This window comes from Scatophagus argus, chromosome 19 (assembly GCF_020382885.2).
Source record: "Scatophagus argus isolate fScaArg1 chromosome 19, fScaArg1.pri, whole genome shotgun sequence".
In the NCBI taxonomy this organism is placed as follows: domain Eukaryota; kingdom Metazoa; phylum Chordata; class Actinopteri; family Scatophagidae; genus Scatophagus; species Scatophagus argus.
Window position 1 is genome coordinate 1,248,772 of NC_058511.1, and position 27,147 is coordinate 1,275,918.

Sequence of the window (27,147 nt, forward strand, 5' to 3'; positions counted from 1 at the left end):
TGTTTTAACAGGAAAAATGCTTGCCAATAAATTTTCTGTCAATTGACTGTTGACTGTTAATTGATTAATAGACTAATTCTTTCAGCTGGACTGCCAATGAACTTCATACATTTCGTGTGTAAAAATCATAATTTGTGAAACAACTAAAGCTGTCACATAAACGTAGAGAAGTTAAAAGAACAATGTTTAACTCTGAACTGTAGAGGCACCAAAGGAAAAAGTGGCATGAAGATAAAAAAGTGAAGTACAAGTATTTCTTGTTTTTATTTATTGATTGATTTTACATGATTGTTTTTGTGCTGGGTTTTAATTGAATTAAATTAAAGCAATCACATTATTTTACCGAACGGAAACATTTCTAAGGGACAAATCCAATCTGACACCCTCAGATGAACCATCAGACCATCACAGTTCCAGCTGATAGAAGTTTGTTCCTCTTTTTCTTCCTCTTTCACTTCAAACTTTTAAACTACACCTGGCTGGTTTAACAACACAGAGAAAACTAAAATACACAATGCAGGTGATCACTGCAGTACACAAGGACACGAAGGTCTGTGAAGTCAAACAAACAATAAAACTATCTGATTATATGGTCCACGTGAAAGGAAAGTATCGGAAAAAACAAACTAAACGAAACAAAGAAATCTAATTCAAATGTAAGACATCGTAACCGCTCTCTGTGTTTTATTGTGAAGGCCGTTTCCGGAACAGCGGTGATGTGTGTGAAACTGGCAGCCTGCTGACCTCAGCTCCGTGCAGAGAGCTGGAGTTTGTACAGCACGACAACTTTTTATTCTGACAAGAATGAACAGCAGCTGAACAGACAGGAACGAGCTGGATTGTACAGGAATATTCACTAAATACTCAGCCACAACACGCTCACCGTCACGGATTATCAACAAACACCGCGAGAGTTTAGAAACACCTCACAGACAGAAAGGAACGTGTGGTGCTGATGTGATCGTTAATGAAGAGATGACGAGAAGAGCTGCTTGGAAATGAAGCCGGCAGTCAGCATCAGTATCACGCTGAGCCGACGTCATGTTATTACGTCACGGATGTGCTGACATCACAGCAGGCTGTTAAAAGCTCCAAACTTCCTCCAGCAACCTGCGCATCGGATTTATTTGTTCTAATGACAACACAACGCGCCTCCAAAGGAAGCCACGGAGTTTGTTTTTAACTTTACGTACTTTACGTTCTGTTACGACAGAGACGTCACACAACACAGCGTCACGACCCCTTTGGATCTACAGCAGCTCGTCTCACACTTCCTGTCAGCGTGTGTGTGAGTGAGTCTGTGTGTGTGTGAGTGTGTGTGTGTGAGTGAGTCTGTGTGTGTGTGTGAGTGTGTGTGTGTGTGTGTGAGTCTGTGTGTGTGTGAGTGTGTGTGAGTCTGTGTGTGTGTGTGAGTCTGTGTGTGTGTGTGTGAGTGTGTGTGAGTGTGTGTGAGAGTGTGTGTGTGTGTGTGAGTCTGTGTGTGTGTGTGAGTGTGTGTGAGAGTGTGTGTGTGTGTGTGAGTCTGTGTGTGTGTGTGAGTGTGTGTGAGCTGTTTTGGCCTCAGCTCTTTGTTTTATGAATTGATGTGGGTTAGGGTTAGCTTGCTGACTGGGCGACACACACACACACACACACACACACACACACAAACACACACTGACGGGCAGCAAAGCTGACCGTCAGTGTGTGTGTGTCTGCTGAAGCTGCGTGTCGGCTCAGACTCCCGCCTGCTTTGAGGACCAAACGTTGTTGTGTTCACAGGCGTGGAGGACTCAGTTGGTGTTTGAGGGCTCGTCTGGCCGGACGGTCGGGACAGCAGGTCCGACAGCAGGTCCGAGTCCGGGTCTTCCCCTGCGGCTGAAGAACGATGAGTAAAGAGGAGCGGCAGAGCGCGAACACCCTGCGCCTCCACGGCCGAGCTGCACGGCTGCTGAACTGTGCAGACACAACAGGAAACTTTCAGCTCAAGTATTTGCATTGATCAGGTTCTTAAAATGCATTCATTTGTTTTCACAAAGTTACTGAATTTCTATATTCTGTGCACAATAATTAGTTGTTAGTTCCAGTTAAACAACTGGACATCTGCTTTCTTTTTTCTTACAAGCGGCTGCAGTGAGACAAAAGATAAAAAATAAAAATGTGCTGCCTTGATCCAAAATGAAGCATTTTGTGTTTTTAAAGACAACAGCTGGGATCAAATGTTTGAGTTTGAAGTTTGATTTCCAATTTTCCATTAAAACCATTAAAAAGTAAATGAATTCAGACTCCACACATTTGGTCACGTTTGCCAACTTAAAACCTCCACTAGAGTTTGGAGTAAAGAAGTGTAGCTTTGAGGAAAAACACAACCTCCTAAACTAAAGTAAAGCAATAACACAACTAATGCAAACCTCATCAAACCGAGCCGAGCCGAGCCGAGCTGAGCCCAGCTGAGCCCAGCTGAACCCAGCCCAGCCCAGCCCAGCCCAGCCCAGCCCAGCCCAGCTGAGCCCGGCTGAGCCAAGCCTCGCTGAGCCCCTGGCTGTGAGCAGAGGGAGGAGTGGCCACGCTGCTGGACTGGCTCATAGTTCAGCTGTTGGTGGTTTGTTAAAGCCTCAGTCAGGCAGTCGGCTCAGCTGCTAACACAGACTGAGAGCACAGGTTAAATATAGAGCCGAGTGTCAGCGCTGAGCAGAGACAAGCCGGACTTCACCACAGCTGGAAGTCTGTCGTCCTGAGGGCTCACAGACCAGAACCCAGAGAGGACGAAGCTTCGCTTAGCTGCTCTGTGGCCGCGGAGGACAGAAGATATTTCAGAGACCGTCAGCGCCGTGATGTTCTGTCTGTTCTGTCTGTGAACTCATCGGCGAGGACTGACCAGCTGGGACACCTCAGAGGAGCTGGGAGCAGGTAGGACATCACAAACAGGTGTCTGTTTTTAAAAGTTTGGACAAGCGGTCACATGTCTCATGATGCTGAATTAAGATGCCTCCTGCATTTTGTAGAGGAGCCCCAAGTTAAACTCTGAAGGACTTGATTATGTGACACGTTCCTACACAAAGCTGTGCTCAGTCACACTGTGCAGTGAGCAGCAGCCGCAGCAGTTTGTACATACAGGCTCTCTCTACGAAACCCGCGACCATCCGGTAACCCTCGGGTCAGCGAAGGGGAAACCCCACCAAAGAGGAGAAACCTCAGGAAGGGCAGCAGAGGATTCAACAGAAGCAGCAGCAGCACAGTGTGCTGAATAAACAAACACATCAAGTCACGTAGAAACAAAGTGTGACCATCTTGGGCAAGACGTGGACGAGTTACTGGAATGAAGGTCCACCCTGAAGAGCGAGGCTGAGTGCGTTGTGACTCATGAATGAAGCGGCTGCAGGACTTATGGCTCCCTTCATTCACGGCCCACTAAGTGAAGTCACAGGAAGCAGCGGCCGTTCGTTTCATAGATCTGTTAGCAGAGAGCTCAAAGCTCGGCCCCCGGGGGCCCAGGGGCTCTCGGCCGTACGAACAGAGAGGAGATGAGTCAGCAGCCCGACGAGCCTTTGTTAACGTGAGAAGGTACAACAGTGACCACGAGATCCTGCTGTGGTCCGCTGACGTCTGCTGCAAGAATCAAACCGGTGACACCTCATCGTCAGGACGACGGGTCACCTTCTGTCTGTCCCCGGGTGACGGGTCGCAGTCTGTCTGCTGTCACAGTCTGTCTCTGGAAAATGTGCCTCATTTGCTCCATGTTAAATTAAAGCAACAAACAGAGGGGCTCTTCCTCGACCTCCTCTGTGTTATCGTACCCAGCATGCTTTGCCCTGCCCAGACCCCGTGGGATCTTTCTCTCCATTAATAGCCTTTTTTTCCACTGTTGTTCTTTACAAGCCCTCTGACATTAGAAACGGGGATGTGATGCTTCACAGACAGCTTTGCTGTTTATGTGAAGATGAAACGTGTGCGTGAGCGTGTTCGTTTGCCTGCTCTGTCGGTCAGCAGGGCGCGTCAAGCTGAAGTTTATCATCAGGTTTCTGTAAAACGTGCTGGACAGACCGGCTGCAGGCCAGGCGACCACTGATTAGGTTCTGGTGATGATCCAGATCCTTACGGGGTGTTGAAAGAGTCAAACTACCACGATGACAGAAATGATGTGTTTGGGTGTATCGAACGGTTTGCGTTTCCATGGCAGCACTGATGACGACTCATCACTCTCTCACCTTTGAACCGTCTTTACACCAGCAGCAAAGACTCCTCCCCATCAGAGTGGAAACCCTCACGATCTGATTGATTTGAAAACTCTTGGAAAGTTTAGAAGGTGTGGGTTAAACAGGAAGTGAGGAGGATCCTGCTAATTTTATATGCAGGAACCTTTTGGGCTTCATGTGCCACTGAGCAGCTTTCATGTGTCCAGACTGTCCTTTAATGCATCCATGGGTCAGTTTCCTGGTGAGCTGTTGTTCCACTGTGAGCCCCCAGAGCAGCTTCAGGTCTGAAGTCGACTGGAGGGATGACGGGATGGGTTGAGATCTGGCGAGGGTCATAACGACTTGCCGTTGTCTCTGCCTCATCACCTCCCCAGTTACAGCAGCTTCCTGCGAGTGTTTGCCTTCAGTCAGATGAAGCCCAAGACAGCCCAAGGTCAGCTGATAAGACGGGAACCATGAGATCACTGGGCTAATTCAGCTCAGTAATCTGTGTGGGAGGTTTGGGGTGGTGGGGGGTGGTGGGGTGGGGTTTTGTCCGGCAGCGTCTGCCGGCGTGTTTGGTTTCATAACAGCGACTGCTGTTCCCATGACAGCATAACTGGGTTTGTTTGGGTACAGTTCTGTGTTCCACACAGGGCATTTCAAACAACTGATAACATCTTGATGGATTACTGTGGCAAAGTGATGTTGGATTGTTCAGCTCCGGATCCCCAAAAGGCCGTAACATGAGAGAAACACGGACAGCCGGGGGTCTCGGTGCTTATTTGATGAATGCTATATTTTCTGTCAGATTAAAGCCCGGCCACGCTGTACCCTCCACCTGGTTTTCGACTTTGATCCACATTCAATATTTTTCTTCCAGCAAACTTTTGACCACGCTGTCAGCTCCTGTACTTGGACTGCTTCATCCGTCTGTTGCCTGCTGCGAGCCCCGGCCGTCAGCTGATGCAGCTCCATCCAGCCACTCGTAAGCCGCCTCTCCATCGAGCTCGCCGAGCTGCTCGCTCTTGTTTTGGCTCGGTTTCTGTCGCTCCTCCTCTTCTCCTGCTTCGCCACCTGTGCCATCAGGCCTCTTTTGCTTTTGTTGATTTCCACTTTAGTTAGCACCGATTAATCAAGCCAAGGTGCTGAGTTTGACTTTAAGCTTGAATCGATGAGATTGTTGTCAGGTCGCCGCTGATGTTCGTTCTTTGCTGTCACACTGAGCCTGCTCAGTGACATGAGAGATTTCATTGTCTTTTCTGTCTGTATTGCTGTGATGCTCTGTGATGGCGATGATGGGAGTCACCTCTGAGGTCACTTATGGGACGGTCCCAGCTTGTTCTGCTCTCATGAGTCATTTCAGTGATGGCTAAGTCACCGGCGGGCTGACCACCAACCGCTTGAGATTCATCAGCACTCAGGAGCTAAATGGCTTGTAAAAATGCAAACTGAGCGGCAGTCAACCCTTTTTTGTGCTCTCTACACGCTCTCTCCCTCCTCACCCGCTCCTCACCCCCTCCTCACCCCCTCCTCACCCGCTCTTTTCACTCCCAGAGTTTATGAGGGAAGTGACTTCATGCTCCTTCCATTTGAAAGGCATGTGAGACTTGGCTGTTGGTCGGCTGCTCGTTGGGAATGATGTCAGCTTTCTGGACTGGTCACTGCTGATTACAGCTCCTGCTCAAACCGCTGAACGTCCCCTGGTGACTGACAAAGAATGTGTTGCAATTTGGAGGGTTAAAGTCACCCTGGTTGGGAGCGTGTGGGACTCTGCTTTAGATTTCCCTCAGCTAATTTAAGGTGTCGTGATGACGGCGTCTGTTTGTTAAGGACATGGGAACAAAGTTAGCCATGAAATCCCACTCAAAGGCACAAAGTTCTCCTTTTAAGCAGAACTCCGTTAAACAGCCAGTGTACGTTGACTTTAACGGCTTAAACAGACGATTAAACATTTGTTTGCTGTCAAATGTCTGAATGCCGATGAACATTTTCACCTTGAATCCGAAGCTTCAGTGTGCTCGTGCATGCAAGCGTTTGTCATAATTCCATAAAGGCTCAGGTGACAGGATGGACGAGCAAAGATGAAATACCTTCGCTTCCTTTTTACACCAGTAGGCCAACGTTTTGCAGGGAACTTAATTGCTTCCTTGATTATGTCGACAAAATGATGACTTGAGGAATGATTCTAGTTTTGGTCAAAGAAACAGAAATGTAAACCGCTAAGTAAAAGGAGTAACTGCATTTACGTCACACAGCTTATGTCTAAAGCACAGGTTTACAAAGGATTACAGCTCTCTGAAACGGCCTGTCTGCAGAGCCTGTGGACCTCTTGGTTTAACAGCTAAGTTTGCTGCATGTGTGACTTCTGTTTGTGTGGCAGCCCTGCTGCTCGCTCACCTGTGGAGCCCTCAGACCCCCACAGCTGCTGAGGGCAGGTTAGATGCTGCATATGAACCTAAAAAAGGTACAGTTATAAAAAAAAAGGTAACTTAGAAGAACTCAGACTTGTTTGAAAGTTTCAAACTCTTTCCAGCTGTCAGAAAGTGCAAAGACGTGCCGAGTACAGCACGAAGGCTGCAATCTGGACTTAAATGTTTACAGACCTCGACATGCTGCAGTCGGTGATGAAACATTTAAATAATATCAATCTTTCTTTGTTTTAACACTGAAACGTGGACTCAGGTGGAGAGGAAACATTATGGGCAGCAGCATCGCTCCCACCACCCGCACACCACCCTCATCGGGACCAAAGCTCTGCTCATTACAGATCACTGCTGAGGAAAACAAGTCGTCACAGTCTGCTTTCAGCTCCACAATAAATCATAACAAGTAACGTGAAATTTAATGGAGGAACAACGCAAAGCCTTCCAGCCTCTGGAGCAGGTAGTCGAGATAATAATTGTCCTATTTTCACGTCGCTGTGACGAGCTAAAGATGCTGACGTGAGCCTGTAGTGACATTTGAGCCCTGACTGTAAGTGTCACTATTTCAGGCTCGGGCGCTCGATAGCCTGATATTAAGTCGAGTGCTGTGCGGTGTGTTGCAGCCTGCCATGTCGAGTGGTTTTTCTGTGGATTCTTAGCTGCCAGGACAAAACGCTGATGCAAGAAGCTGCGGCCGTCAGTCTTCACACGCAGCCTGGTGCAGCAGATCCTGCAGGCCGTCACAGTATTTTTGGTAAATTCAGGTGAATGTGCACCCCAAGAACCAAATGTGCACTGACCGATGCAAAGTGAAGACCCGTGTGTGACTTCGTCCTGACTGGTTGTCTTTGACAGCGTTTCCTGGGACATTCAAGGAGGAGCTCTGAAGTTCATCTCTACTGACAGGTGAAACCTTCGTCAAGTCAAACCTTTGACATGCTGAATGTTTTTCTGGGGTTAGATGTTCAATGGTCCCGGAGTGTGTGTCAGAGGACACTTCTTACATTTTGTGTTGAGGAAATTCAGTATCCTGAGCGAATTTCCTCATTTTAACGCCATGAGAATAAATAAATCAACTGCTATCAGCTCTTGGCAGTTTGTCTGCTTTGTGGCTTCGCTGTCAGGATTATTTGACCCTTGAGGGGAGAACAGCAGTCACGCAATTACTTTGGTATGTACAGATGACAAGATAATGAAGCCATGACCTTGACATAATGGGAGTAAAAAACAGTTCCCAGTTAGGTCTGCATGACATCATCACAAAACTTCTTTCAGCCAGCTTCACTCTTCGTTTGATTACACCAAGATGAAAAGGGAGTGAATGTTCGTAATGTAATTGTTGTTTGGATCTGCTAGACTTTTTTACGCTGGAAGGCCCTCAGTGGTTCTAACGTTCAAGCTGTTGATTTCACTGATGGTTACAAATCAAAGTGAGGACGGGTGTTAATGACTCAGTTTCCCTTTTGTAAATGACTTGAGAAACAGCAGCTCACAGCAGAGGGTCCGTTTAGTAGCTGTTCTGGAGTGTTCCTTCATATCACACGGTCTTAATCTTGTTTACTTCACTTCATCTTTGTCTGACTGGTTTACGTTGTGTGACTTAGCTGTGGTAAAGTATATTATTATGAAATTATTTACTCTTTCTGTTCTTTCATTATCACAGCACGATCAGCTGCCTGCAGTTGTTCCATGTTGCTGTCATGGCTGCTTGTCTTATTTCAATCCTGAGAGAGTGAAGCTCAGGTTGTTTGCTGTCTTGTCATGTTAATGTTGATGTGAGAAGGTAGATTAAAGGCTAACTGTGGCCTGCTGGTCCCCCACAGGGAGTCACTGGGGAAGAATTCAGGCCTCCGATGACGTCCGTCCAATCTAAAACCAGTGAAACACTTTAATCCACATTCCCCAGGTTTAAGTGTATTTACACCAGTAAACACATTTAAAGCTGTGACTCTTTAAATGGCACTTTGACCAGTGAAACTGAAGTGTGACGTGCTGTAACAAAGTTTGCTCAGAAAGCACAGGTTTCCACCCTGATTTCTGTCAGCACTCGCACTGTTTTACAAGCTGAGCTGGATAGAAATAAACCTCCAAACAGCTGGTGGCGTCCCGCCATCTGAGCTCAGGGAGCAGACTAACCTCTGGCTGGTGGCTGGGGGAGGCTTCCCATTAAAACTGTTTCTTCTCACTGTGCCAACGGGGTTTCTTCTCATTTTCTGTTTTTAATTCATGTAATTTTATTGGCTGTGAATGGCAGGACCTAACTTGACCAGAAGGTTTTCACATATGGGGAACTCAAGTTTTGTTGATGAATGTTGTAGCTGCTTCTCAAAGTCAAGGACGCTTCCTTGGTAGGTTGGGTTCTCCCACATCAGCTCCTACAGAAGCCAGGCAAGACTCCTTCTTAACACATTTTTAAAAGACAGCAGAACAGCAAACAGCAGCTGGTGGCAATAACTGGGAGGGCTGGGAGGGAGCAGAAGACATGTTCATAGGATGGTGGGTTCCCTCGGCTCACAAGAGTCAGTGTTTTGTTTGAAGGATCCTGGACACTGGAACAGTCCTTCAGAGGTGTTCATTACAGATCCTTCCTTTGACTTTGAGACGCACCTATCGACTGCGTCATAAGGTGGGATGATGTCATGTTTCTATGAAAACAACCAGCAGCTTAAATGAGTTCAATTTTGGATTTTGAGTCAAATTTGGATAAATTCTGTAACTATTGCTACAACTTTGTAAAATTTGCTGTGGGTTAGGGTTAGGGTTAACAACAAGCCTACGGTGGGTATTGTAGTATTAGCACATAGCTATTGGAAAAACATGATTTCTCATTAGCAAGTTTGAAAGAATTAAAACTGGTGGTTATCACATAAACCTGTAAGTCTGTTTCACTGTTTCTGTGTTCAACATCATGAAAAGAGGATTTTCAGATGGGAATGCAGTGAAGTGGAGTGGGCAGGTGGTGGTGTTTAAGAGGGTTGCTATGGCATCATCAGTGATCTGATGTACAGGCTTTATTCATTTATATTTATTTAGATTATACTCAGCGTTTCCCCCTGCTGTCTCAGCCTACACTTGGCTTGAGCAGGCTGGACTGAAAATGCAAAGAAATCAAAATCGGCCCAGCAGACCTTATTTTTTTAATATTACACAATTTTAGAAAATATCACAAAGTTACAGTAATTGTTTGTCTTTAATTTATCCTGGTGCAGTTTAGTAAACTTTAGATGTAGGTGGTGTGCTGGTTTCTATTTGAGGACAGTCTGAGAAGAAATAAGGATTTTAAACCAGTGAAATGTGTGGGTCACAGGCATTCAGTGAGTAATGAAATCTGTGATTGAAATCTAACAAATCATGCTTTGAATTTGCAGAATTACTAAACAGTGTACTAATAAGAGGGGTTTATTTGTTTTGGCTCTGCTGGAAAGTTATTCTATAGTGGACTCCTGCCTCTGAGAACTTTGTATCTAAATCCCTCCTGCATTACTCCCCCCCGAGTCAACTGCAGCCCAGTACTCCTTCAAACCTCCCGTCGAAGCTGATCGTTCCCATTTATAGTCATTTTTGAATCTGCATGTTTAAATCACGTTACACATGAAAAGCTCAAAGTCTGAGGAACTACAGGGTTGGGCTGGTGAACGTGGACGGTTGCCAAGACACACTGCAGGGATCTCTGCACAGTTACATTAAAGTCAACTTTTATTAGACGTCATATTAATCATCACATTTTAAGGCTGGGTACAGTTTCAAACCATTAACGACAGAAAAATACCATTAACCACGGTTAGAGGCCTGCTGCCTTTACATTTCCAACTTTCTGAGCCTTTCTTTAATGTGACGTATTTCATCTTGAAACAGGACGTTTGGTTGGGACATAACGCAGGTAAACCAAAGGGATATGAGTTAGCAAGAGAGAGGGAGCAAGTTTACATACAGCAAAACCTCCAATAAGAAGTAAAAAGTAAAGCAAAATAAGAGACAAATACAGTCCACTGCAGCACCATGCAGACAACAGAGCCCAGTCTTGTTCCCAGAAAACAGTTTTGATAGTTTTGAGCAGCAGTCCTACTTTTAGCCAGCTAATTGTCACCAGTGCTAACACATAGCACAATAAATGTGAGTCAGCTATGGCAGAGGTCATCTGGGTTCCAACCCCGAGATAACGAGCAGGGAATGATGGAACTGAAGGGGACAGTCTAATACTGCAGATCATGCTGTCCTTAGGGGAGTCAGAGAGGAAGAAACAATTGCCAACCACAGAGACCAGAAATATCATTACAATATGAGCTGATGGGAAGAAACACGAGCCAGTGACTGCTTATTTACTGCTGTGGTGTTTTTAACACGGGGACTGACCGTATGTCACCTCCTAACAACTGCTGAGGCTTTTTAAGCTAGCATGATACATCGACTGTTTATTTGCAACAAGTGGTGTCGTGGACGAGTGTGAGAGTGAGAGAAGCAAAATGGAGGTTCAGGCTTGGGATTGCTGATGGATCACAAAGTGATAGCCCTGAAGTATTCCCCTGTTGGACCCTAAAAATACCCCCCTTTAAAATTTCACCAAACAAACAGCTGCATCTGCTGCACAGATAGAGGCGGAGGACAGCGATCCGGTGTCAGTGTTTGGACAGTTGAAGGGACGATTGACGGTCCTTTCTTTCACCAACAGAAACCTTTTGTCAATCTGGTTAAAACAGACTTGGTCCAATGTTGGTCTGCTTCTGGTGTCAACTGGAAAAACTGGGCAGGTACTCTGAAGCTGTCATAAGTGTGCAGGTGCAAGCATGTTAACGTGCTCTGTTAGCAGAGCTGTAAGGAGCAGCTAAGTCATGCTAAATGCTACATGAAAAATAAAATGCAGTATTAATATTGAAACAAGAAATTTGACTATTTAAAAATCTGGTGTTATTTTTTAAAAACTACCACAAACATATAACACAATGAAAATAGTGCATTTATTTGTCAGAATGTAGGGTTAAAGTTCATAGTTCTATGTAGCTATGAGCATGTTAGCATAGGTTGGTAAGTGTGCAAAATAAAAAATGATGACAGTTTGTTACCATAAGTTTGTTTCATGGAGAGGTAAACACTTATAGCGTTAATGTCAACATGCTAAAGCTAATGTCACCACGTTAACGTGCTTACAGTTAGCACGCAGCTAGTAAACCTCAGTCATAGTCTGAGGTGTTCAATGAAGTGAAGTATTGGACAAGAACACGTTTGCTGTGTTAATGAAACAAGAGGGAATGTTTTGAGAAGCTGATTGACTTACTATCCCCAGACATCAGAAATCATCACATCTGTGCTTCGTGTGAGAAAGAAACAATAATAAAAAAACGTAATTATTGTGCAGCCAGTTACAGTGTGAATTTCTGAATCAGTTTCCTCCAGACACGTGTGGGATTCTGGGGTCAACCGTGTGACCTCATAGCTGGATGAGCTTTCTAATCAGTAAGGCACCCTGCTGCCAACATACCATCTCTGCCACTGATCCACTGCAGGTCTCGTGTGTCGACCACAGGCCACAGCTGTCTGGGCTTTTTATCCGAGCCGAAGCGTAAATCAGAGAGACCAGTTTAGCCTCATCGCGTCTCCATAAATATCTCTCCAACGGGAGGACCAAAAGATGCAATCTACAATTTATTTGTCAGGTTATATTTTTGGTGTATTTACATTTGTTCCATAGGAGTCTGACATGTAGATGGAAGCCTCTTTTTTTGAAGCCACCTTCCACAAATGCAGCAGCTGCCAGCACCATAATGTAAACACATCTTTTAAAGCCTCAAAGTACATGTAAGACTCCAGTTAGTAATTGCATATTTACTGCCCTTTTATCAAAAGCTTAGATAGTAAACTACATTATAATCATGGGTCAGTCACATTCTTTGCCAAAAGTATATGGACATGGGAGCATTACTCTCATTCCAAAACCTTGGGCATCATACTGCTGCTATAACGGCCTCCACTCCTCTGGTTTCAGATGTTGGAATCTATTTGCAGGGATTTGCATGAGTGAGGTCCAGTGTTGGGTGATGAGGTCTGGCTCACAGTCGGCGTTCCAGTTTATCCCAAAGGTGCTGGATGTGGTTGAGGGCAGGACTGTGTGCAGACCAGTCGAGCTCTTTCAAACTAAACCAGGAAAATGATTTCTTTGTGGAAAAGGAAAGAGACAAACACCTAGAAGTTCAATGCACACGACTGTCTAAAATGTCATCTTTTCTGAGCAGCTGTGGACGAAAAGCACTACACACTTTTGGTTACAGAGTGAAAGTAGTAAGTACTGAAATAACAAAAAGCTCCAAATGTAAGGAACTGGTGTTTTCTGTTTCCAAGACGTCATGTAGGTCTCAGAGTGTGTTTGCAGCAGAGTGGATAAAACCTCAAAGTGAGCTCTGTCATCAGCACTTGACGGTGTAACGCTGATAAGGTCACTCTGTGAAACGACTCTATGAATCAGAGTTTATCTCTCGTGAAGGTAAACTGTTTACATGCATTGCTTTCCTTATCTGGGACTCATTCGACGCCGTGCAGGCATGTGGCGACTCGGCTTAACTGAAACCTGCAAAACACTTTGATGTAACACTTGGCAACGCAGATGAAAACTTCAACACAGCCTCCAAACAAACCGTCTCTGTTTACAGACCTTATCTTCACTGTTTACCGACTTCTTCAGATTTCACTTAAATCTCAGTGTTGTTTCTTCAAAAACTGGATTAAACATGGCATTAAATTTAAATTCTCCTGGAAAGAAAATGAATTTCTTCTTCCTTAAAGGAAGGATCTGAATGGTTCCTCAGCGCTGCTCTGGTGTGTATCTGAGTGCACGTACAGACAGTTGTGCGGTGTGAAGGTCCTCCTGCAGCTCAGTGCACATGGCAGAGCTTGTGATTGACTCCAGACACTCGCCCAGACGCCCACTGAAGGTTCTTCCTCTGAAGCCCGAGCCTCCAGCTGCTTCTTGGCTTCAGTTTTGTCCATCAGCTCCACTAGTCCTCTTCCACTTCGCCGATCTGACCGACAGAAAGAAGACAGTCCTGTGGTTTCAAAATGTGGGAGATTTGGCATCTCCCCTGAAACAACTATTAATAACAGGCAGCAGCAACATGGTTGCTACCACTTCACTGCCAGGATTCTCTCAGGCTGAGTCACGGCCCGCTTTCATCCAGACCTGCAGCCCGGGAACTTTGGCCTCATTCAGATCCACTATCCTTTAACCTGTTCTTTTGTCTGGACCCCCCGTGAGCCATAAGTCTGCTGTCAGCCTGCCTGTCGATTTCATCATCATTCGTTTGTGCTCAGAAGGCATCAACAACTTCTGCTAAGCTGAAGTGTGAAGTACACGACGAAGTTATGAACGTTAAAATGGACCATTTTGATTTTTGTTTTTGTGCTCTACATGATGTGGTTGAGTGTTTGAAATTTTAGCTGATTATTTATTCTTTTCTTCTTACATGGAAAACAGTGAGATTCCTTATTTTTTTTTTTTTTTAATTTTTAATTAAATCATTTTATCTTCCAGGCAGCTCTTTCTATGTGGTGAAACCCATCAAACTTTGACAGGTAAGAAAGGTAATCCATCATGCAAAAATTTCAACACCTTTATTTTCTTGTCAAAGTTGTCCTATCATCACTTGCTAATGTGTTTTTGTGGTGCGTTCAAGAGCAGTCAAAATCTTGGCTGCCAAAAAGCAAAGGGGCTTTGTTACTGGAAAACAGCCCTAACACCAGAATAAAATGTTGGCATTGTACCTCTCTGCTAACCATGAAAATGTCAGCTTTTCAGCGTCACAACACTTCATCAAACACTCATGACATATCATCCGTAGGATTCGTGTACGCAGGCATGAATTGTTCATATTTAACTTGTGCTGTCACAGAAAAATGGACAATTTGTACGCCCATACACTAAACCTGTTGAACAAACTGTGAAACTGTGTTTGTACATTTCATACTCAGAATTTTAACTCAACATTTCTGAAGGGACGTACCTCCCATAGCATGTATATGAGCTGAGTGGAGGCTTGACACTTAGGTCAGACTGGTGCCATGCAGCACTTTTCAAGGCCAAGCGACATCTGGGTATTTTTTCATTTTAAGACAAAAGACTCTTTTCTTAACCCACAGGTAAAAAATGCGATCAAGGAACTGCGCCATGGAGGGTCCAGATGATGGGTACATCCAGCCCACCAAAGGTTTCATCAAGCAGGAAGAGGAGAACACAGCAGAGCTCTCAAAGAGGAAGATGAACGTCCAGCGAGAAGAGAAGGACGGCAGGACAGCAGTAGCCGGACCAGCCAAAAAACCTCAGAAAGCTGCAGGGAGCAGGAGGGCAGCGCTGCCGGATCTGTCCAAGACGGACCTGCTTCACCTGCTGGGAGTCATGGAAGGAGAAGTTCAGGTACGAATCAGATTCACTTTTACAGGCATGTTAACCACACCAAAACTTACAGCCAGTCCAACTTAGCAGATGGTTCTGTGATGCCAGTTCCCCAGTGCACTGACATCACAGCCTGGAAGTGATTTACTAAAACCTAAGAAGTTTCTGATGAACCGAACTGAATCAATAAGGAGCTTCTCACCTTTTGAATGACCAGCTCGCTCACAGTGAGAGCTGGGAATGGAGGAGAATCCTTATTGATTGATCAACAGTTTGATTACTGAGGAGCCCTGAAGCTGTGCTGCGATCAGTTCATCCAGCTGATTGTGTGCCTCGTCAGCTTTTAAAACTGTGAAAACAAAGGGTCCTGGTGTGAGGGACATTTGTGTGACGGGTTGGACGGGTGTGGAAACATCCCGGTCTGGGGTCCAGTCAGCTAATGACTTTCTAATGGAAGCACTTTGATGAACTCGTCTCCAGGGAGGCAGGATGCTGCTGCCTCACCCTCCTTTTCCATCTGTTTGGGCGTGTTGAATATTTTCCAGACAAATACTCAACGCAGAGCAACATCTCGCACAGGAAGGACTGTTTTTGTTCTGCTTTATTTCACCTGACGATTGTCATCCCCATCGTGTGTCACATGACCTCCTCTACCACATGCAGTGAGACGTCAGGAAGGATCGTACATGTCGGCTGTGTTCACACAGAGACGCCAGATTTCAGAATGAAACACAGACTCTGTGCAGGAGGAAGGAAACAGCTCCCTCTGCTGGCGGAAAGCTGCCATCTTCTTGTGTGATGAAGTCATGTCTCGGCTCAGTTCAGCATCACATTCAGATGTTAGCATCTGATCAGATGTGAGCATCAGCAGAGTTAAAGCCCTCATTAAAGCTGAGACAGAATCCTATTAAAACATATCCACAACTCAAATCTGGTAACTCATTATTACATTTTGAATTAATTATTAAATTATTTCTAATATCTTATACTACAAATAAGATAAGATGGTTTCATCCCAGACTACCCACCAGATCACCAACTCTGACCACCAAAACCCAGCAAACAAAATAACCCACACAGCACGAAACACTGTCTCCTCAGGCCAGAGAGGACATCATCAACCTGCTGAAGTCCGACAGAACCCGACCCGAGACTCTGGAGGCCCATTACGGCTCGTCTGTCCCCTCCAAACCGCTGCAGGCCCTGCAGAGAGACGGACTGCTCGGCCGGTGCGACAGCACGGCTGAAGACGTGTACGAGAAGCCCATGGCTGAGGTGAGAGGCGGGAAGGCTCAGGGGGAGTCAGAAACACTACTGGATCTACAAGTCCACCTTATTTAGTCTGAGTATACACAATATGTACACATTATCTCAATTATACCATCACGTATCACAGAAACAAACGTTTGTTTTTCCATCAGCTGTCCCCACCCAGCCTGCAGAGTAGCAAATCCTGGTCACGTCTAAAACTGTCAGCATCAGTCTGAGAGTTTTTAACTGCATTCAAACTAAAGACTGTTAAACCTCAGGAACATACAGGAAGTCGGTAAATTACAGAAAAGGATGATACATTTTCTTTACATTTCAGCTGTTAAGACCATTTTCAAAAGCGATTTAAAGAGCAGTTAGTGGTCACAGATGACAGAAGGAGAACCGTCATCGTTCAGGCTTTTATTCTGCTGCAAGTACGTGAAAATCAGAGCCTAAAATCAGGCCCTTTTGTCTGTTGAACGCCAGCAGTTTTCCACTTGATTTGCCATGCTCAGTGAAGTCCGCGGGGTGCGAACGTTTGAATGAAGCTCATGATTGTGTGTTGTGAAGCTCATAATTGTTATCCCACACACACCATCATCATGACCGTGGCTAATGGTTTGGGATACTGTGCCGGCAGATGTGGTCTCAGAGCGTGAGTTTGTTGTAAATAACAAGCATTGACGTGTCTCCCGTCAGTTGGACCGTCTGGAGGACAAACAGAGGGAGACGTACAGACGGATGTTGGAGCAGCTGCTGCTGGCTGAGAAGTGTCACCGGAGGACCGTCATGGAGCTGGACAACGAGAAACGCAAACACGCCGACTTCATGAACAAGAGCGACGACTTCACCAACCTGCTGGAGCAGGAGAGGGAGAGGTGAGAGTGTGAGGGGGTGTGGGAGACCAGGAACTGCTGGGTCAGGGTTTGGACTGGACATCAGCTGAATACTATTGTCTCAAACCCTTTCCAAACACTGATGATGAGGCTGGTGTTTTTCTGATTCTCAACATCTCATCTCAACTCTCACTTTCTGACTTCCTGTCTGTAGCTCTGGGTTCAGAGCTCATTGGTTCCTTCAAAACACTTGACAAATATATGCTTTTATTTTTACAGAGTATTTAACAAAAACAGCTGCTGACTGCAATGCAATATTTGCTTCTAATTCTGAGAAATCACTTTTATGTACAAACAATTTGCAAATACATTATATGGACAAAGGTATCCAGACAAACTGTTTCTGTTTCTGTTGGACCTGTTTCTCAGGGTTTGTTCTCGGCCTCTGACTTCCAGTGAAGGGAAATCTTAATGCTTCAGCATACCAAGACATTTTGGACAATGCTATGCTTCCAACTTTGTGACAGCAGACAACAACAACAAATGCTCTACTGCATGAATGGGCACAAATTCCCACAGAAACACTCCAACATGTTGTGGAAAGCCTTCACAGAAGAGTGGAAGCTGTTAGAGCTGCAAAGCTGTCTGTGTGAGATGTTAGTCCCAATACTTTTGGTGTATCTTTATGTAAATGTAAGAGCTGTCTGGATTTCACTCAGAGAGAATCTTCAATGGAGTCACAGGGAGGCTGTTGAGGTGGACACTTGGCTTAACGTCTCAGACTCGAGTCCATACTGCTGTCTGTCGTTAAATTTAGGAAAAGATCATGTTTTTGGTTCAGTCTTCCAGAAAACAAATGAATGGTGGAGACAAGTGAGGACACAGCTGCTGAGATCACACACTCTGCTGTCAGTAAGAGGCAGCAGTGAGATGAGGAAGAGAAAGTGTCTGATTAAAGATTCATGGCTCTTCGAAAACATTTGCAGCTGCATGTTTATTTTTGTGTGGTCGAAGGCATCAGATAAGAGCCTGAGCTACGAGGAACTCCGACGTCTAAACAGGTGGACATCTTTCACATTGTCTTGATGGCTTTTTAGACATTTGGTGTGAAATTTGGTGTGTTTTGATCATTACGTACCTTTACAGTTATGTTCACAGTGTGTGTGTCTAATGGCAACATTAAAGTGGTTATAATGTTCAGTTTCTGCAGACTGATGGGTGTCGAGTCGACTTCATGGTGATTTTGAGCCTGCAGTCGCAGTCAGGAGTCCACATGGAGCTTCTCGTGACTTTAGGTCCGGCTCAGTATGATAACACATTCCTGTTGGCTGCAGTCAGCCTGCAGATTCACTCCAGGTGATATCATGAGCGAATGAGATGATGTCACTCCCTGCAGAGATCCTGCTGGATGATTAGATGCTGTGTGACAGGCGAATACAACTGCACAAGGAAAGTACTCCACTTAAAGTACCTTCAGGATGTAGTAGTAATTCTGCTGCAATGAATTTTTACCCGAGTAAGTCAGAAGAAGTTAGATGTGTGAATATTGTCTTTGCTCTTTTAAAACCACTGAGGGTTCTGTTACTCACGAGGAAGGATGTTCAGAGCTAATAATATAAAGTGATTAGTATGTAAACTAAACTCTTCTGGGACGGCGAGGCCACCATGAGGCCCCTGATCCCAGTCCGGCAGGGGTTTGTGTGGTCTGTAAAGCGTGTCTGTAGAAATTGTAGGTTTGAGTCTCTGAAATGGTGAACAGTTCTGACTGGTGTTCAGATGCAGCCTGAATAAAGCAGCACCAAATGTGCCTCCTCGGTGTCGTTCTTGTTGACTCGTCTATTCAGAATGTTAATAAAGATGCTAATTATTGCGACTATAATTAGCTGCAGCTCCTCGGCTGATGTGTTTCCTGTGGGCTCATCTCGGATCAGTTTTACGAGTGTTTGGGGCTCTCTTCTCCCTCTCTGACAGGCTTCTGTCAGCACTGAGGCTATGAATACCCCCGGACAGAGAGAGGCTTTCTGCTGAAGCATCATCTGCCAGCGAGCTCATAATGACAGACACTCAGCGCTCAGCGTCCTGAGAGCGAGGGGGGTCTGAGCGATATGTCAGAGGAATGAGTGAGGATTATCATACTCTTACCAGTTGCACTTTGCTGCACTTTGCAAGATTTTCATATTAAAATCCACTCAGTGGTGTTAATCTGAAATGGAGTCTGAACCACAGCAGAGTGGGACCCTGAGAACTGAGACGTTAGCAGTGATGTCACCAGCTCGAATGCAGTCAAAAATGATTTCTCCTTCGCCATCAACTACCATACTTAAAAAATGCAAAAATGAGGTCGTATGTGGGATTCAGGAAAGGAATGGACGTCACTTCTCTATGACCTCATGATGGTACGATACCAAAGTCTGCTGGTTCCATCCTCTGGGCAACAGATTTTCTCATGCTTTTTAACTTCCACACCAGATGGCATCAACATGTTGTCATCACCTTACAGGCTTTTATCCAGTTGAAATAGAGTTGAAATATGAGTAACAGAACATAATTTTCACAAAAGTGCTCCAGCGTCCCCAAAACATTTATGTGTAATACATATTTGGAGTAATGAAGAGCAGTGATCGAAAGCCTCTGCATCTGTAAGCTCTTTGCTCGGCTCATATTTGCTCATTTAGGAGCCTCTGCAGTGCAAACCACAGGCCTCCTCGGCCGTCTGAAGCTATGATCTCACACGCATACGATTTAGCCACTATGGAGAATTTATATCCATGTCTTTTCCCTTTGCACGATACAGGAGGGATTATAACGAGAAAGGCTGTGCATGTCTGGCATTGTCCTGTCCAAAACAAAAACTCTGTGCATTGTTGCCTTGTTTCTATGGAAACGCTGCTGGCTGCAAGACGAGCAGGAGACAATTAGGTCAAACCGGAGAGACATTTTAGGAGATGGATAAAAAAAAGAAACGTTAGAGCTGAAAAAGTGGCTGTTATGTCATACATGCTGGCCAGCTGTCCCTTCTCTCCAGAGAGGGAGAACAAAACAGGGAGAAAGAAGAGGAAGAGCTTGCTGAAAGCCCCCCCCACCCCTTCACTCTCGCTACTGGACCGAAGCCCTCCTCCTCCTCGGGGTCCAAACAAGGGCAGGGCCTCATTGGCCATATATGGCAGGGTGGATGACATCAACAGCCAGCGGAGCGGCGCTGTTTAGCACAATATTCACCTTTTTCATTGTCCACTGATGACATGTTTGGAATGTGACGGCGAATTCCCCACGGAGTCGGGCCCCTCCTTCCTTCCCTCTGTGACCCCGTGAGAGACTCAGCAGCAGCAGTTTGGCTCCTGCTCAGCTTTAAAAACACAGATATGGATCAGCCTGCCCTGCTTCCTAACTTGTTGGTAAGTTTCAAGGGAAGAAGTTTCAGGACTCAGGAGCAGCAGACTGTAAAGGTCGGGATTTGCTGTTTTTTTGATTCAGACTCACAGAACACTTGTTGTGCAGTGTTTAGGCCAGTTTATGCGTTCAATTGCCTGATGAGACACGACCCACATGAAAGGGAATCTGCAGCTGACTCCCTCTCAGACTCCCACAGAGATTAGTTAAACATCTACAGGACCTTAACTGTGGCAGGTTGGATTCTCAGGACTTTGCGGGCAGCTCTGCAGTGCCTCTTTCCACTGCTTTATCACTGCAGCTCTGCACACTGATGAAAGCACAAAAATCATCATGTCTGTGAAGATTCTGAGCCATCCAGGTGCAGGGGAAAGTAAATTTACCAACCAGATCTTTTCAGAGGTGGCACAACAGCATACAAAGTCCCCGAAGAGAGAAGAGTGGATGTGATTAGGTGCTAACTCATCTGAGCTGACGCAAAGTGACGCGAAAGCTCATCTGAAGAGTCGAAAATGTTTCAGCTTGAGCAGAATCATAAACTCACAGAGAGGAGAGGACAAACAGAGAGCGACTGGCAGGAAATGAGAGTCCGTGGGAGTCTGTCAGTACACTGGATGCTTAGCAATGAGCTTGTTTCTGCTGCCCTCCAGCGGTTCCACTGCTCACCTGGCCGCAGTGATGTACAGGTGCACTCCAGGACCGCATGACATCACTACTGGGTGGGGTTACAGGTGGAGCAGAAGAATAGAAGTCAAAATGTCAGATCAAGTCGTCAGTCGGCTTCTAACACTGAACACCCAGCAAATGAAAGCCCCAGTCCCTTTCTGAGGTTTGAATTAGGATTTCGTTTTCTTTTTTTGTATCCAATATTCAAAATAACTTGTCCAACTAACCGGGAAACCATCAGAATTCATTTTTTTGACCCTTGTGGAGCCCCATATGAATTTAATGTGATTAGAGGTTGTTGTCTCTCAGAAGTAGCACCTGGATCTTAATGCCATAATTCTACCCTTTACTGAACTCTAGACCGGACAGAATAAGCCCCGTCAGAGCGGATTACTCGTGTTCAAGCCCTTATCTACCTCTTTTTTATTCCATTTGTTCCCTCGCTTTTCCTGCTGCTGCTTGTTGTTCTGCTTGTCTGCCTACCCAGCCATCCTGTGGTGTCTCACCAGATGTCAGTAAAGGAGTTATAGTTATGGACGATTCCTTTTCTGCATCCAGTTGTATATGTTTGTAAGCAAATTTCTTTATAACCAAATCATTCTTAAAGATTTTGGCATAAAACTAATACAGGATTGGTGTCACCTGCATTGAGACAAAGCTCTGCTGAAAACATGTTTGATATTAACACCCACTCATTCGTACTGTATTTCCTCTGCTTGTTGCTTAGACTCAAGAGGCTGCTGGAGCAGGAAAAGGCCTACCAGGCTCGTAAGGACAAGGACCACAGCAGGAGGCTGGAGAAGGTCAGAGCGGAGCTGGTCAAGCTCAAGTCCTTTGCCCTGATGCTGGTAGATGAGCGGCAGCTACACATAGAGCAGATTGACCAACAGAGCCAGAAGGTCCAGGACCTGACTCAGAAGCTCCAGGACAAAGAACAGCGTTTGGCAGTGGTCACTGAAGGTGCGAAGGAGGACGGCCAGAAGGTCCTCAAGCTGGAGGCTGAGCTGGAGCACAGAGCGGCCAAGTTTGCACAAGAACACGAGGAGATGACTGCCAAACTGACCAACGAAGAGTCCCAGAGCAGACAGCTGAGACTGAAGCTGGTTGGATTGGCACACAAAATCGAAGAGCTCGAGGAGAACAACAAGGTGCTGCGTAAGTCAGAGGAGGACCTGCAGGAGCTGAGGGAGAAGATCAGCAAAGGGGAATGTGGGAATTCATCTCTCATGGCCGAGCTGGAGAATTTGAGGAAGAGAGTGCTGGAGATGGAGGGCAAAGATGAGGAGATCACCAAAACAGAGGCTCAGTGCAGGGAGCTGAGGAAAAAGCTGCAGGATGAGGAAAACCACAGCAAGGAGCTGAGGTTGGAGGTGGACAAACTGCAGAAGAGAATGGTTCAGCTAGAAAAACTGGAGGGGGCCTTCAATAGAAGCAAAACAGAGTGCTCTCAGTTACATTCAAACCTGGAAAAAGAGAAATGTGTTGTGAAGGATCTGGCCGGCGAGCTGGAGACAGTGAAGACACGGCTGAAAGAACTGGAGTGCTCAGAGTCAAAGTTTGAAAAGGCAGAAATGGCCCTCAAAGATGATCTTATGAAGCTGAAGTCCTTCACGGTTATACTGGTAGATGAAAGAAAAAACATGGCGGAGAGACTGAAACAGGAAGAACAGAAAAGTGATGATTTAAGTAAGATGTTCAAAGCGGAGCAGGCCAAGGTAACTGAGGTCACAGAGAAACTGATTGAGGAGAGCAAAAAACTTCTCAAATTCAAATCAGAAATGGAGGTTAAAGTGACAACTCTCATCAAAGAGAAAGAGGAGTTAAAAACTAAACTTGCAAGTGAAGAGGAAAAGTGTATGGAGCTGAATGCCAAACTTAGCGGTATGAAAATAAGAATAGACGGACTCGAGGAGTCAGAGAAGCAAATGCAGAGAAAGTGGACTGGCAAAGACAATAGCAGAAATCCAGAAGACAACAACAAAGTAAAAGAGCTCACGCTAGAAATTGAAAGACTTAAGAGCAGACTCGAACAACTTGAGGTGGTCGAGGGAGATTTAATGAAAACAGAGGATGAGTACGATCTACTGGAGAAGAAATTCAGAACGGAGCAGGACAAAGCAAATGCCCTCTCGAAGATGCTGGAAGAAATGAAAAGTCAGATCGCAAGAAACAAAGCCATCGAGAAAGGTGAGGTCATGAGTCCAGAGGCTGAGCTTAGGATTCGCTGCAAGATGGAGGAGGCCAAAACCAGAGAGCTGCAGGTGGACATCCAGGCCCTGAAGGAGAAAATCCATGAACTGATGAATAAGGAGGACCAGCTCTCCCAGCTGCAGGTGGATTATTCTGTCCTCCAGCAGAGGTTCATGGAAGAGGAGGAGAAGAAGAAAAGTATGAGCAATGAAGTCGCCAACCTTACTAAAGAATTGGAAGCCAGCAAGCGCTACAGTCGTGCCTTGAGGCCCAGTATGAATGGCAGTAGGATGGTCAATGTCCCAGTTACCTCCACAGCAGTGCAGACAGATGCCATATGCAGTGAGCCTGCTGACGATGAGACGGCGGCTGGCTTCATCCGGAAATCTGTCCTTGAGGAAAACCACTTAATGAGCAACCTCAGACAACGGGGTCTTAAAAAGCCAGCAGTTCTGGATCGATACCCTCCAGCTTCAGCAGAACTCGCAGCAGGAAAATCCTGGATACCCTGGATGAAGAAGAGGGAAGCCATCACACTCACTCACACCACCCCTGAGAAGACCAATGGGGCATCCTTGCTCCATCCACCTGAGGTGAACATGTCACAAAAGCCAGGACAGCCACTGCGCATCCGTGTGACCCCAGATCACGAGAACAGCACCGCCACCTTGGAGATCACCAGCCCTCGAGCCGAGGATTTCTTCTCCAGCACCACAATCATCCCAACTCTTGGCCTTCAGAAGCCTCGCATCACAATCGTCCCTAAGCCCACCACCGTGACCTCAAAGACCAAAGCCTGTGAAATGATGGGTGGTCTCGATCGAGCCAAATCTCCTGTCACGATAACCACCATCTCCAGGGCCAAGAGTCCAGACAAGACCAACAGCTGCAGTTCTGACGGCCTTCAGTCCCCGGTGTCCATCATCACAGTCAGCACTACTCCTGTGGCTGAGGCGTGTGCTTCACCTGAGCCTCACATCACCACAGGCCGCACGGTGATCAAGGTGACTCCAGAGAAGCAACCGGGGCCAACGCCATACAGGAAATTCAACGGCAAAAGCAACATCATCACAACAGAGGACAACAAGATCCACATCCACTTGGGTCCACAGTTTAAACGGCCCTCTGAGGGCTGCAGTGGTCCAGCCTCTGTGCCTTGTCTGGGTTTAGAAAGCAGCAAGGAAATGCAAACAGGAACGGTGCTCCGCTCGCCACGCCAACCTTCAGCGGGGAAGACGACTCCGAGCAAAATGACAAGCAGCATAACAATCACACCCATCACCTCGGCGTCGTCCAGGCCGACGCAGTCAGTGGTGAGAGCTTTGGGGATGTTTATGTCCTCTGTCTTTTCATTCTTACTGAGTATGTTGTGACTCCACGTGTGAACTGGTGTGGATGACATCTCCTCTCATCCACGCCCAAAATATCTCAATCATGTCTAATCTTTTACATTGCAGCTGCTTCTGAAATGTCTCAAAATGAAACCAGGTGATGTGTGCTCCCTAGATAGCACGCTCTCCAGGTACAAAACTTATGAACAATTTATGAACATCTCACTGGTATGAACTAACACTGGAATAATCTGAGCTGCCTGAGATCCCACGTCCCAGAGAGGTCTTAACAGACAAACACAAATTCACCAACTGACAAATTCACTCCTTTTAACCCAATACGAGGAACAAGTGACCAATTTGGATGTTTCACTTTCGCACTTCAAGAGGTTACATTTACGGAGAGGAAGCCTCATTCAGACTGTCATCATATTGGCCAGCCAGATGTCACTTAATATCCGAGAGGGTCAGTCCTCGTTAGACTGTACACACTCATGTATATGGACCCAGTAAGCTTTGATTTGATAATCTCAAAGTCACCAAATCAAGTGTCTACACCTAATCCAGCACCACCAGTAACTCTGACATTTCAGTCACTCAGAACCCACTGGATGGTGGAGATGAAAACCCCCTCCTCATGTCCTTTTGTTTGTTTTCCAGCCCAGTTCGGATGTGCAGTCAGCTCGGAGCGCGGCCACACGGATCCCGATGTCAAAAGGTATGAAGCCGAGCAGCAAGGCGGTTCTGGGCGTGTCGACGGTGACGAGACTGGAGTCGAGGGCCGAGAGTCAGTCGATGAAAATCGAGCTGAGGAAGTCGGCAGTTTGTGGCTCTGCTGCCGCAGCAGGAGGGAAGAGCTGAGGGCTAAATACGCTGCCGTGGCCAGGACTCGATGTGTTCGTCACCTGCTGCCAAACATTAATTACAGGCCACAACAATGTACGGGACTCTGTGGATGATGTCGCCTCTTTGCTTTCCAAACATTATTTTATTTCACGTGTACACGTTTTCAGGAAATATTTGATGTACTTTCAAGGGCAGACTTTTAAGATTTTATGTTATTCTGAATTTGCAGCACCCGCAGCTCTTTGCATGTCTCTTTTGCATCTCAATGCGTTTTGATTAACTTCATTCTGGCAGTATTTGGCAGTAGCTCTAGACCTGTTCTCATCAATTACATTTTTCATGGTATGTGTTAATTTCACCACTGCTTCTGGGGGTTTCCAGTCACTGAAGCACTGTGACTCGTTTGTGACAGTATGAATTGAACTGAAATAAAATGAAACCTATTTATCTGTGAATATGGCATTGCCTCATAGCATTCATTTGCCCAAAGAGACCTGCATAAAGATCTCATTCCTGCAGGAAGACACAGACAGGCAGGAAGAATCGCTCTCCTCACTGGATCACACTACATTTCTGTCAAAGTTTTTCAGCATGACACAGCAGGTTCTGTAAGCATCACACGCCCTCTCGTGGACAAGTAAAGCATTACAAAACGACCAGGGATTCTGTTGGGAAGAACCAGAGAGCTGAAGTCCGACAGTAGCAGTGTTTGTCTTACTGCAGCCTCTGATCAAACACAAAACAATAAAGTACAGTTATCTGAAGGCTCTTCTGAAGGCCCTTCTGTTCTCTAAAAGGAGAGTGGGGACCAGAACAATGCAGCTGATCTCCACAAACTCTGCTGCCTCGATTAGGTTCTAATAACCACACAGCCAAGAGGATGAGAGGATGGGAAACACTGCTGATGTAAGGAAACAAAGGGGTGACAGAGGAGGCATTAAACCATGCAGCGAGGAGGTGGTAATAGAGTCTGGAAAACAGGAGGATAAACATGAAGCGAGTGTGAAACAGTGAGTCAGAACAAGCTGAGGGTTTTTGTTTCCGCTGCAGTGCGTTGGCCACGACTCCCCTGAGGCTGCTGCAGGGAGATTTACATGGATCAGGTTCTCTTCCTGGGAGCAACATCAGAGGCCGAGCAGGATTATTAACATCACATAGCATCATCTTCTCCTTCTCGCTCACAGTCATGCTGTTCCTGCTTTGTCAGCAGCTTTGATCATGGCTGAGGGCTACAACTGACGATTCTTTTCATTATGCAGTCATCTGTTGATTATTAATACAATTGATTAGTTGGTGTTGATTGGAAAATTGTTTGTCGACTTAAAATGCACAAATGGCATTTGGACAGCCTCAAGCTAGCTAAGGCGTAAGCAAGAATAAATCATGAAAAATAAAAATGATCACTGAGCCAAAATGAGAGCATAATGTGGCCTTCAAGGACGCAGGTGTGCAGCCGTCTGTAGCAGTAACAGGTCAACAGACAGACGCCTCAGCAGGCAGCCGCTGAGCTGAGATGTCTCGACAAGAAATGTGAACGCGTCTCATAAAACTCCTGGTGAAGTGAAGCACCTTTTCACCTTACGTCAATAACACGGTTCCTCTGACATTTTGTTGACTGGATACAAACAAAACTGCGCTTAGTTAGTTGGAAGACCAGTGAGAGGAAAGATGTCTCCTCAA

At 45.9% G+C, this 27,147-nt stretch overlaps 1 protein-coding gene across 5 annotated transcripts; it reads left to right on the top strand.

The window, feature by feature from the left end:
* Positions 1-2,585: 2,585 nt before the first annotated feature.
* Positions 2,586-26,650, top strand: LOC124050723 (filamin-A-interacting protein 1). 5 transcript variants are annotated; one of them, XM_046373523.1, is made up of 8 exons: positions 2,586-2,889; positions 14,100-14,140; positions 14,705-14,978; positions 16,059-16,232; positions 16,908-17,086; positions 21,828-24,603; positions 24,748-24,812; positions 25,282-25,485. In XM_046373523.1, exons 3-8 carry the CDS (start codon positions 14,712-14,714, stop codon positions 25,343-25,345), a joined length of 3,525 nt encoding a protein of 1,174 aa, XP_046229479.1. In that variant the 5' UTR covers positions 2,586-2,889; positions 14,100-14,140; positions 14,705-14,711; the 3' UTR covers positions 25,346-25,485. The 5 variants fall into 5 exon arrangements, with proteins under 5 accessions (XP_046229479.1, XP_046229474.1, XP_046229478.1 ...); XM_046373518.1 differs by lacking the exon at positions 24,748-24,812 and having other exon boundaries at positions 2,587-2,889; positions 25,282-26,650; XM_046373519.1 differs by lacking the exons at positions 2,586-2,889; positions 24,748-24,812 and adding an exon at positions 5,001-5,142 and having other exon boundaries at positions 25,282-26,650.
* Positions 26,651-27,147: the final 497 nt, after the last annotated feature.

What these genes read in the sequence shown, in the direction of transcription:
- LOC124050723 (XM_046373518.1), top strand. Translation starts at nt 14,712, where the DNA reads ATGCGATCAAGGAACTGCGCCATGGAGGGTCCAGATGATGGGTACATC. An exon ending in ACGAGAAGCCCATGGCTGAG is followed by an intron (nt 16,233 to 16,907) that starts GTGAGAGGCGGG and finishes GTCTCCCGTCAG; the next exon opens with TTGGACCGTCTGGAGGACAA. An exon ending in CTGGAGCAGGAGAGGGAGAG is followed by an intron (nt 17,087 to 21,827) that starts GTGAGAGTGTGA and finishes CTTGTTGCTTAG; the next exon opens with ACTCAAGAGGCTGCTGGAGC.